General features: G+C 46.5%; 1 protein-coding gene across 7 annotated transcripts; it reads right to left on the bottom strand.

The window, feature by feature from the left end:
* On the bottom strand, nt 1–11,895 carry ZNF23 (zinc finger protein 23). Of its 7 annotated transcripts, none has more exons than XM_066348749.1 (6): nt 11,850–11,874; nt 11,385–11,558; nt 8,865–8,929; nt 6,265–6,391; nt 4,729–4,842; nt 1–2,270 (listed from the first exon to the last, which is right to left on the bottom strand). In XM_066348749.1, exons 3-6 carry the CDS (start codon nt 8,895–8,897, stop codon nt 463–465), a joined length of 2,082 nt encoding a protein of 693 aa, XP_066204846.1. In that variant the 5' UTR covers nt 8,898–8,929; nt 11,385–11,558; nt 11,850–11,874; the 3' UTR covers nt 1–462. The 7 variants fall into 7 exon arrangements, with proteins under 7 accessions (XP_066204846.1, XP_066204849.1, XP_066204850.1 ...); XM_066348752.1 differs by having other exon boundaries at nt 1–2,267; XM_066348753.1 differs by having other exon boundaries at nt 4,795–4,842.
* Nucleotides 11,896–12,058: the final 163 nt, after the last annotated feature.

Here is a 12,058-nt window from a genome sequence, read left to right as displayed (position 1 = left end):
TTTATTTTTCCTCTTTACAAAAGTGATGCATGCTTGTTGTCAAAAATGAAAGGGAAATAAATTAATTTAGGGAGAGGGAATATCTGAGTTTTTCTATCCAAGAACAATGTCTCTCTCTCTCTCTCCCCCATTTATTTCTTTCTGTGGCCCCCAGTGGAGCTCCATGTAGCTCCTGCATACTTAAGTTTATCCCTAGAAAATCTACTTTTCTTGAAGTTAGGAATGGGATATTTTCTTTCATTGTATTTTCTAATTGGTTGTTGGTATTATCTAAACTAGTTATTTTTGGATATGACTTTTTTAACTGGTCATCATTCCTGATTTAAAATGGAATAAAATGAAAAAGGCTTGTTTCCATGTGAAGACTGTCACATTCATTTCTCTCAGGGTTTTCTACCAGGGTAAATTTGATGATACCTGATTCAGTTCAATATTAATCTTGAGTTTTCTACATCCTTCTCATTAGGATTTGCCGTCACTATGGACACTCTGATGTTGACTAAGTTGGAAGCTAAATCTGAAGGCTTTCCCACATACATTACATATGTAGGGTTTCTTCCAAGTGTGGACAGTCTGATGTATAATACAGTCAGAACTGTAACTGAAGCCTTTGCCACATTCCACACATCTGAAGGGTTTCTCCCCAGTGTGACTTCTCTGGTGCCGAATTAAATGGGCATTAACATGGAAGGCTTTTCCACACTCCTTACATTGAAAGGGCTTCTCTCCAGTATGAATTCTCTGATGTACAATATAGTCAGAACTACAGCTAAACGCTTTCTCACATTCCATACATTTGAAAGGTTTCTCCCCAGTGTGAATCCTCTGATGCCTAGTCAGTTTGGCATTGATACTGAAGGTTTTCCCACATTCCTTACATTGGTAAGGTTTTTCTCCAGTATGAATTCGCTGATGATCCAGTAGGTTTCTTTTAGAAGTAAAGCATTTCCCACACTCATTACATTCAAAGGGTTTCTCCCCAGTGTGAATTCTCTGATGCTGCATTAGTTTTGCATTGACATTGAAGGCCTTGCCACACTCACTGCACGCATAGGGCTTCTCTCCAGTGTGGATTCGCAGATGCTGCCGAAGCTGGGAGTTACACCTGAAGGCTTTCCCACATTCATTACACTCATAAGGCTTCTCCCCAGTGTGGATTCTCTGGTGCTGGATCAACTTCCCTTTGACACTGAAGGCTTTTCTACATTCAGAACACTCATAGGGTTTCTCACCTGTGTGAATCCTCAGATGCTGAATGAGTTTTGCATTATTACTGAAGGCTTTTCCACACTCTTTACACTGACAAGGCTTCTCTCCAGTGTGGATGCTCTGATGCTGCCTAAGCTGGGAGCTGCACCTGAATCCTTTTCCACACTCATTACATTCATAAGGTTTCTCTCCAGTGTGGATTCTCTGGTGTTGAATTAACTTTGCATTAACATTGAAAGCCTTCCCACAGTCATTACACTCATAAGGTTTCTCCCCAGTGTGGACTCTTTGATGTGTGATATATGCAGAACTGCAGCTGAAGCCATTTCCACACTCCTTGCACTGATAGGGCTTCTCTCCTGTATGGATTCTCTGATGCCTGCTTAGACTCCCGTTAACACTGAAGGCTTTCCCACACACCTTACACTGATAGGGCTTCTCCCCACTGTGCACTGTTTGATGTGTGATGTAATGGGAACTGTAACTGAAGCTTTTCCCACACTCCACACATTTGAAGGGTTTCTCCCCACTATGAAGTCTTTGATGCCAAATTAATTTTGCATTAATGCTAAAGGCTTTGCCACACTCCGTACACTGATAAGGCTTCGCTCCAGTGTAGCTATCTTGATGATGATTAAATTGAGAGTTATACTTAAAGGTTTCCACTAATTTTTCACATTCAAGAGGTCTCTCCTTAGAAATACTTACTTTATGATGGGTAGGTTTTGTGTCAAGGCTCAAGGCTCTCCCCAGTCCCGTGTACTCAGGGGGCTCCTCTCCAGTGGAGACGATGGTATGACACTGCCTCAGGTTTGGACTCTGACTAAAGAAACATCCCTCCATGGGGCTTGTGTCACCTTTCACTGTTTCATCACGGACACCGCTGTTTTCTTTCTTCATACCGCCTACTAGGTGGACTGCCTGCTGTTGTTTTTCTAGAATATCAACTTCGGAGAAGTCTGTTTCTTGGGAAAAGTCCTCCTGAAGTACAAATGATGTATTATGTTTGTCTTCATACATTTCCTTTGTCCAATTCCTGTCAGTCTGGATATCAGTCTCTACTATAACAAACAGAAAATGCCATATAAGAACCATGGTTAAAAAAAGAAACTGCTAGAAAAAATAAAGGATCATATTACTATAGGGACTGTTTAAAATCACTAAATTTGGTTAAAAAAAAATCTAAGTTTTATCCATAAGGTGGAAAAATATGTAGCTGGCAAGAAAATAAAATATATCCATATATACTGACAGGAAAAGTCCAAGATATACTTTTAAACGGAAAAACAAGTTGAGAAATGGTATGTAGATTCCGTTTTTGTAAAGGAAAATAGAAAGGGCTGACATAGACACACATATTTGTACACGACTAGAAAAGTTCTGGAAGACACAAGAAAGTGAGCAAACTGACACAGAAAGTTTGGTAGGTTTCCCCCTACTTTATATACTTTCCTTTCCTTTTTTAAAAAGAACATTTTACTTATTGACTTTAGAAAGAGGAGAGAAACGCGGTGGGGGGACTGGGTTTCGAACCAGTGACTGCAGCATATCAGGTCGATGCTTTATCCACTGTGCCACCACAGGTCAGGCTCTATACACTTTCTGTACTGTTTTCAGCATGTGCCAATATTATAAATTGTAAAGTAATGATTCTAAAAGATTACTGTCTCTAAACCAATAACCAATAACATAAAGGTTAAAAGAGACAGCAGTGGAACAGAATTCTAGACCTTACCCATCAAGTAAGCATCCTTACCATCACACCATACTGTACTACTCTGCAATTCCTCTCACTTATCCCCAGGTCGCTGAGGCCCTTGTTAATAAAAACGGAAATTGCTTACAAAGGGAAAGGCACAGGATGCAACACCGTGTGGCAAGTCCCAGCAAGGGAAAGAATTTTGGTTCTCTACTTTGAATTTAAACTCTAGGCTTTCCAAAAGTCTTCCTCCAACTTCTTTTTTCTCTACTTCAGAAAGGCGTGCTTAGGCCCACTATCGACCCCTTTCATCCCACCCCTCCCGGAACACCGCTGCGTTCTCCTTGCCCTTTTACTTCTTCACTCCCTAAAATTCTATGAACTCACTCGTCTTTCTATAATCCATATAGTGCCAACAGAGCTACATTTAATCTCTGCATTTGTTCCCCAATTTTTCAAAATTGGGCACAAAATGCTATTTTTTTCCATCTCTCATCTCTCCTCAGCCACATGTAATATATGTCCCCTGCCCCAGTAGGTCATTATAATCACCCTCAAGAAACTCAAATGACCTGAATCTCCCCAGCAAACATTTTCAAGATACTATTGATTTTCCCTAACTATAAAAATATCTATCTGAAACATCAGAAACTTATAAAGAAAATTCAAATTATCTGAAATACAACTACCTAACACCAACTACTGATTATCTTCTGATGTAGCTCTTCCCCAATCATTTTCCTCATATTTTTTCAAAAATAAAATTTTTTTCTGAACATTAAGAATGATCATTTTCCAATGTCTTTAGATATTCTGTAAAAATATTTTCTTAAATTGCTAAATAGTACTCCAACCTACACAGATACCTTAATTGTTTCCCAGTCTTCTATGAAATAATCGACACACCCTGTGTAAGTTTAAGGCACATTGCATGATGGCTCTATTTACATATCTATATATTTTGAAATGATGAAAACAATAGGTTCAGCTAGCATCCATCTTCTCATATAGTTTAAAAAAGGAAATAATCTTGTTCTTGTGATGAGAACCCTCAGGATTTCCTCTCTTAACAAATTTACTATATATCCCGGGTGCAGTCATCATGTTGTTCATTGTATCCCTAATACTTATAACTGGAAGTCTGTACCTTTTGAGAGGTGCCTTGATTTGATCATCCTCTCTATACTGACAATCCAGGTGTTTTTTTTTTGTTTTTTTTTTTGTATTTTTCTGAAGCTGGAAACAGGGAGGCAGTCAGACAGACTCCCGCATGCGCCCGACCGGGATCCACCCGGCACGCCGCTGCGGGAGGGGAAGAGAGAGACAGAGAGGAAGGAGAGGGGGAGGGGTGGAGAAGCAGATGGGCGCCTCTCCTGTGTGCCCTGGCCGGGAATCAAACCCAGGACTTCCGCACGCCAGGCCAACGCTCTACCACTGAGCCAACCGGCCAGGGCCTTACCGTACATTCTTTGCCAATTTTTCTACATTAGTCACCTTCTATTTACCAAATCCCTTGTTGTGGCACATGTTACTGTTACTGGCTCGCCAGTATCTAGTCTCCCTATCTTGAAAGTTTTATTTTTTTTTAAAAGTCAACTCTGTTGACATGGGCTTTGTGCCTTCTACCTGCCTGAGACCCATCTGAGTCCTCAACCCAATTAACCTACAAACACCGAATAAATCAACGTTTCTATCATCACCTAAGATCATAATGGGTGGTTCAAAACTTCAGGACTATTTGCTGCCTATAGAATGAAATCCAGACTTCTCTGATTAAGTATCCCCACGTCACCTTCCCCCTCTAGATGGGCCTCCCTTACCAGTCCAGAGGCCTGGAGGGTCTGTGCCTATTCCAGCAGCCAGTGGAGATGGGCCCCCCAGCTCACCTCCTCCCTCCAGTTGTGAGATCACAGCAGGTTTGAGAAGTGGAAATCCTGTTTGGGGGGAAAGAAAATAGAAGAGAATGGTGAATAATCTCCCATGGATGAGTTCCTAAGCCTCTTCTCAGACTGTCTTGGCAATTGGGAAGGAAAACCAGAGCCCAGGGTTTCTGTGCCTAAGGACTAGGGGAGGAGGAGCACTGTTCTTGGAAGGGTAAGAGTGTGTGTGTGTGTGAACTTGAGAAGGTGAGGGAGAAGCTAAGAAGGACCCAGGCCATGGGCTCAGACTTCATGCATGACAAAGAGGGAGAATCTGCCCAAAAGAATACCAATTTTTTTTCTTTTCTTCTTTTTTAGTAAGAGGAGGGAAGGCAGCGAGATTCCCGCATGCGCCCCAACTGGGATCCACCCGGCAAGCCCACTAGGGGGCGATGCTCTGCCCATCTGGGGCCCTTGCTCCCTTGCAACGGAGCCATATTTTAATGCCTGAGGTGGAGGCCATGGAGCCATCCTATGTCCAGGGCCAACTTGCTCTAATTGAGCCTTAGCTGCAGGAGAGGAGGGAAGGAGATGAGAGAAAGGGAGGGGGAAGATAGAAGTGAGGGGCAGGGGTGGAGAAGCAGATGGGCGCTTCTGTGTGCCCTGGCCGGGAATTGAACCTGGAAATCGACATGCCAGGCAGAGCTTTACCATTTAGCCAACCAGCCAGAGCTTTTTTTTTTTTAGTGAGAGGAGAAGAGGCAGAAACAGACTGCCACATAAGCCCTGACCAGGATCCACCCAGCAAGCCCAGACTGCCACATAAGCCCTGACCAGGATCCACCCAGCAAGCCCACTAGGGGGTGATGCTCTGCCCATCTGGGACCCTTGCTCCGTTGCAACTAGAGGCATTTTTTTAGTGCCTAAGGTAGAGGCCATGGAGCCATCCTCAGCACACAGGGCCAACTCACTCTAATCGAGCCATGACTGCAGGAGGAGAGAAGAAGAGAGAAATAGAAGCGAGAGGGGTAAGGGTGGAGAAGCAGATGGACGCCTCTCCTGTGTGCCCTGGCCGGGAATCAAATCCAGGAGACCCACAAGCCAGGCCGACAAGCTGAGGCAGGATACCATTTTTTGACCTTGGCCTGAGATAGTCAAAGTACACTGACATCCGTGGAAAGACCTAAGATGCAGGTAGGGTGAAGGGAACCTAAAGATAACATTACAAAACAGGAAGTTAGTTTTTTCCACACTGTGTCCAAAACACAGCTTCTGTAGGGTGGATAAAGAGTGCACACTAGTCCCGGCAAAGTCCTGTGTTGACCCTAACAGGGCTTGGGGTTTGCCCTTCCCAGCAACCCTTGGGCCTAGGGAATTAGGAATCTCAGCCCCTGGCGTTCCCACTCAGTAAAGGATTACAGAGACCCAACATGTCAAGGGAAAGGAAGTCAGGAAACCCCAACCTGCAGAGTCTGGAGCCAGGAGGGGAGGCCTTACCCAGGGAGGCCACATTCCCATAATTCTCCAGCATCACATCCCTGTACAGGGCCCTCTGTGCAGGGGACAGGCCATCCCACTCCGTTGGGGTGAAGTACACAGCCACATCCTCGAAGGTCACCAACTTCTGAAACAACAGGTTCCTGCTGCCCTAGGGCCAATTCCATGGCTCAGGCCCTAAGTGAGGGGCAGAGGGTAGTATAAGGGCTTGGGGAGGGAGCTTGTGAGAGCACGTAATTAATAACAAGGTGAAAGATTTGGAAAAAAAAAATCTGGAATATAAACCAGGGAATATCTGACTTCTCTCATGGCCAAAAACCTCATGCCACTTTATACTTACCAAAGTAACATAACCACTCCCTCACTGGCAGGCACAGCTCGGGACCAACCCACCAGCATTCCCACTTCATCGCCGTGGGGTCTTGGCTCCTCCATCCTGCTCCCTGTGCTGCTGCCCACACCCTGTCCTCACCCACAATCAGCGAGCACCCCCAGGGACGGCCATGCTTCCATGTCACCCAGCCCCATCTGCAGCCTCAGTCACTAGCCTCCCAGCAAGGGGCTGTGCAGCCTCCACTTGAGAACCTCCAGCAGAGGAAGCTGGGTGCTGCCCAGATCTGCTTGGGGGGCGTGGGGTGGGGGCAGCTGCCCGTTCTGCTTCCAAATGGGTCTTGCTGAAAACTCGACATTTTGTTACCCTCTGCCATTCAAGCCTCCTCCTTTGTGACGTCACCCAAGAATTCACTGTTTCTCCGAGAGTCTGGACACGAAGGGAGCTCAGCTTCCTGCTGGCCAGCTACTCAGCACCCTCTCAGCTGCTCCTCCTGGCATCATTGCTTCCTGCTGGCCAGCTACTCAGCACCCGTTCAGCTGCTCCTCTTGGCATCATTGCTTCCTGCTGGCCAGCTACTCAGCACCCGTTCAGCTGCTCCTCTTGGCATCATTGCTTCCTGCTGGCCAGCTACTCAACACCCTTTCAGCTGCTCCTCTTGGCATCACTGCTTCCTGCTGGCCAGCTACTCAGCACCCTTCCAGCTGCTCCTCTTGGCATCACTGCTTCCTGCTGGCCAGCTACTCAGCACCCTCTCAGCTGCTCCTCTTGGCATCATTGCTTCCTGCTGGCCAGCTACTCAGCACCCTTCCAGCTGCTCCTCTCGGCATCACTGCACTGCAGTCAGCACAGGCGTGGCCACTCGGGGCTGCTGCTGGCACGCTCTCTGCCCCCTCCGCTTCTCTAACCTTAGGCTCACAACGCTGGCAGGAATTTGCCCTCAAATCCTCTCTGCCAGGATCTGTCTTGTCTGACTCTACTAATCTCCACCCAGCAACACACCTAGTCCAACTTCTGGGTTTTTCTGTGCGTCATTTTGCTGTGTGACCACGGACAGGTCAGATAACTTCTCTGCACAAAATTAAAATGCCTTCACTGCCCGCTGCCACCACCCTATACCCAGGTAAGCTGGTGCTTCCTCCTGGATTCAAACCTCGGCTGGAGCAGGAAACCTCAGCTGGAACCCCGGGGTTTCATTCTTGACTCCTCCCTCTTGCTTACCCCCATCTCCTTACTCTGGCTCTAGGTCCTAAAGATTTTTATGGTAAGCATCACTTGAATTTGATCCCCCTCTTTAACAACACTTTCCTTGATGAAGGCCACATTGCCTGGACCAGGGAATTCTTTCTGAAGTGGTCACCCTGTTTTTGAATCTCCCTGAAAGTTATTCCTTACACAGCCATCACAAATCTGACCAAGTTAACTTCACTGGTTCCACCTGTGTCATTGGCAGTTAAGAATCACACAATGGCTGAGTGACATTGGGCAAGTCACTCTATTCCCCTTTGCTTTCATGTCTTTTGTGGTGTAATGATCTCAGGCTGTCAGGAATGCGCAATCCACGCAAAGTGCTTAGCGTGGTGCCTGCAGCATAGCAAGCCTCAACCGATGTTACTGGAGTTACTGGGGCTAGGATTATTCCCAACCTGCAGTCCATGGAGGTCCATGGATGAGCTTCAGGGGGTTCGTGAAGTCCCTGAAATTGCATGGAAAATCTGCTTTTCAGGTATATATGTCTGGGGGAGAGGGTCCACAGCTCATATAGAGACCTCAGGTTTGAGCCACTGCACCCCAAGCTCTGAAAGCCTCTCACAACACGAGACATCCTGTCCCACAGAGCTTCAGTGATTTTTCTCCCTTGACTCTACTTCTCTCATTTTCCCCTAAACTGGAAGTACAGCCTCTTCACCTTCACCAACACCCCAGTCCCTGGAAATCCCAGTTCTCTGTTACCACCTCCGTTCACACGCATACACAAAGCATCGTACACGGTCAGCTCCCACATCTCCTATACCCCACAGCCCTCTGCTGGGGGAGGGCCTGTACCAGAGGAGCCAAGAACCTCGACATGCCCAAGTCTAGCGTGCCTTCAGGCACACTGTGCTGCTGCTTGCAGCCCAGCACACCACCACTTCCGCCACAAGTTCCAGTCTGGCCGCGGAAGCATGGAGGCCCCCTCCAGCTCGCACTGCAGGGCTCACCAGCCTCCCTTCTCAGTCTCTTCAAACTGAAACTTCTCAGAGGAAAACCTGAAGAACCCACAGCTCACCTGGGGCCAGGCTGTCAGGAGCACGGCTGCCATTGCTTGGACTCCCTCTGAGAGAAGGTCTGGAGCTAAGGGAAAACAAAGAGACAAGTGTAAAGCAAGCCACCCCGACCAAGAACAGAAGCTCTAAGAGGCAGGCAGCCTGTGTCCAGACAGGAGTGTGAGCAGGAGCTGCCATAGGAGGAAGGGGGTGACCTGTGCGCTCGCTCAGTACCCAGGACTCCTCCCAGCCAGGGCACTGATGCTCCTGCCAGGACCCATAGGATTTTATGATTCTGACACATACCACACACACAACAGTGTGCATAAAAATGTATGCAGAGCCTGAAAAGTCATAAAACAAAGACTCGTGTATCAGTGATTCAGTTCAACAGACAGAACATTATCAAGATCTTTGATTTATTTCTCTTTCTCTAAACAGGCATCATCCTCGATTGCACTGCAGAAGACAGTTGTTACCTCTAGGGGTGGGAAGCTGTGAACTGGGCTGGGGGGAGCAGAGATGGAGCAGTACTGGTAATGTTTACCTTAATGGGGAGGTGTGTTCATGGGTTCCCGTTTTACTACTATGCTTCTTAATTGCTATACTAGATGCAGTCCTGTTATAGGTAAATGGTATTTTTTTTTTTTTTACAGAGATAGAGAGAGAGTCAGAGAGAGGGATAGATAGGGACAGACAGACAGGAACGGAGAAAGGTAAGAAGTACCCAACATTAGTTTTACATTGCAACACCTTAGTTGTTCATTGATTGCTTTCTCATATGTGCCTTGACCATGGGGCTACAGCAGACCGAGTAACCCCTTGCTCAAGCCAGCCACCCTGGGTCCAAGCTGGTGAGCTTTGCTCAAACCAGATGAGCCCACGTTCAAGCTGGCAACCTCAGGGTCTTGAACCTGGGTCCTCCGCATCCCAGTCCGATGCTCTATCCACTGCGCCACCGCCTGGTCAGAGATAACTTTAAAATAGTTATCTCTATGATGTGAGTGATTTCCAGAGTATATTGTCAATTTTTTTTTTTTAAAAAGTGAAAAAGTAGTGTTTTTTCTTTTATGTAAGAAAAAAAAAGGAGTATAAGAAAATGTGTCTCTGGTCATTAACGCAAAAAGAAATAGAAGGATAAACCAGAAATTAAGAAGAACACAATTACACCAGGTGTGGGTGGGAAGTGGGTGAAAGGAATCCTGGAATGGGAACAGGATGGAAGGAAACTGGGTAGAAAGAAGGGCAGAGTGTGCCTTTTGTTCTGTCATAACCACGGTAATGTTTTCCATATCCAGATAAATAAATGCACATACACACACAGACACACACACACACACACAGACACACACACACACACAAACCGGAATAGGATGGGGGTGATGATCTGAAAAGGAATACAACAGCAAATGAACCTAACTATCCTATTAGAATTGAATAACATACCCACACAAGTGGTGGGAAAGAACTAAGTAACTTTGGAAAACATCAGTATTTTAACTAAATACTACAAGGCTATAAAGATCTGTATTCAGATGCTGCCCTCTAGTTAGTGATAATGGAAGAAAAAAAATGTAATAAACATTGTTAAGAACGTTACTTAGAATAGTGTTAGGAGGCTATTAAGGAAGTGAGGCCTCTGCACATCTTATGCCTCTGTTTTCAGAGCTGCTTTTACATAACTCACCCAGCTACTAAACTATAAAAACAAAGCAAAACACAAAACCTATTGCTAAAGGCAGAGCCATAAACATGCTGAAACCATAAACATCTCAGAACTGCTACATGGACATGTATGGATTCACTTCCTTCCTTAGTTTCACCTCTCCCTTTTCCGTATTGGAACTAACCAAACCTGTTAACCTAGCCAGCAATCCTTCATTTGTACAAAAGAATTACATTTTGTGGTTTTTGCCTATACACACTACCTTTCTTCATTCTCTCCAAAGCATAAATTGGATCGTTAACTGAATCCACATCTCTTGGATGGAATCTTTTAAGACCCCAGATAAACTTTTTTTTCATAGCCACATATCTTTATTGGTCGACATTAGTAAACTTGCTTTCATGAGGGTATGAATTAGCATTTATGGAATTTTTTTTTTTTTTACAGAGACAGAGCTAGAGAGAGGGATAGACAGGGACAGACAGGAACGGAGAGATGAGAAGCATCAATCATTAGTTTTTCGTTGCGCATTGCAACACCTTAGTTGTTCATTGATTGCTTTCTCATATGTGCCTTGACTGCGGGCCTTCAGCAGACCAAGTAACCCCTTGCTCGAGCCAGCGACCCTGGGTCCAAGCTGATGAGCTTTTGCTCAAACCAGATGAGCCCGCGCTCAAGCTAGCGACCACGGGGTCTCTAATGAACCTGAATTCTCGGCATCTTAGTCCGATGCTCTATCCACTGCGCCACCGCCTGGTCGGGTACATTTCTGGAATTTTTGTATGTGTACTCTAGAGCTGAGCATATTAGTACTTCTATTGTAATGACCATTCCCAGGTCATTGTCATCCCACAGCTCGAGAATAGGGCCCGTTTACCTTTTGGAACTGACACCACTCCAGCAGACAACCTCTTCCAAGAGCCGGTTTCTTCAGCTCTGGGTAGATGGGAGGGGCCCTGCCTTTTCTGCTCTCCCACTGGGCCTTGAGTCACGACCTTGTGTCAGGGGCCAGAGAGCATACACTCCATACCTCGTCAAAGTCCCTGCACGACTTCAACATGTCAAAAGATTCGTGATTATCACCTCAGGCCGCTTCACCCCTGCAAATATTCCACCCTTGAGCTGCTCCGACACATCTTCCCAAAAGCCAGTAGCATCTCTACCCACGGGACAGAACGTATTCGGGCCCTAAATCCAAAGCGGGAGTCGAGGAGGAGCCGCCCCCCTGCTCCCTCCTCCAAGGGCAGGCGACCCAACTCCAACACCGGTGGAAGGGCATCCCTAATGCACTCAGAGCCTCCAGGCTAGGGAACCGCCCCACCTCCCAAAGCCCCACGCTCACCTCCGCAGCTAGCGGCTCGCGGTGCAACCGGAAGTGCGTGCTCCACTAGGCCGTGGCTGCGCCCCTCTAGGAAGAGCGTCGCTCCCTCTCGGTGATACTCTGGCCCCGCCCTCTTTGCTCCTCTCGGGTGGGTGGGTGTCGTTCAGGTTGCTATGTCTTCGGGGTGGGCTGAGGAAGGCAGGGCTCAGAGGAGAGCTCTGGATTCAACC

The sequence above is a fragment of the Saccopteryx leptura genome, chromosome 9 (genome assembly GCF_036850995.1).
Source record: "Saccopteryx leptura isolate mSacLep1 chromosome 9, mSacLep1_pri_phased_curated, whole genome shotgun sequence".
In the NCBI taxonomy this organism is placed as follows: domain Eukaryota; kingdom Metazoa; phylum Chordata; class Mammalia; order Chiroptera; family Emballonuridae; genus Saccopteryx; species Saccopteryx leptura.
This window is presented reverse-complemented; position numbering and strand designations above follow the sequence as displayed.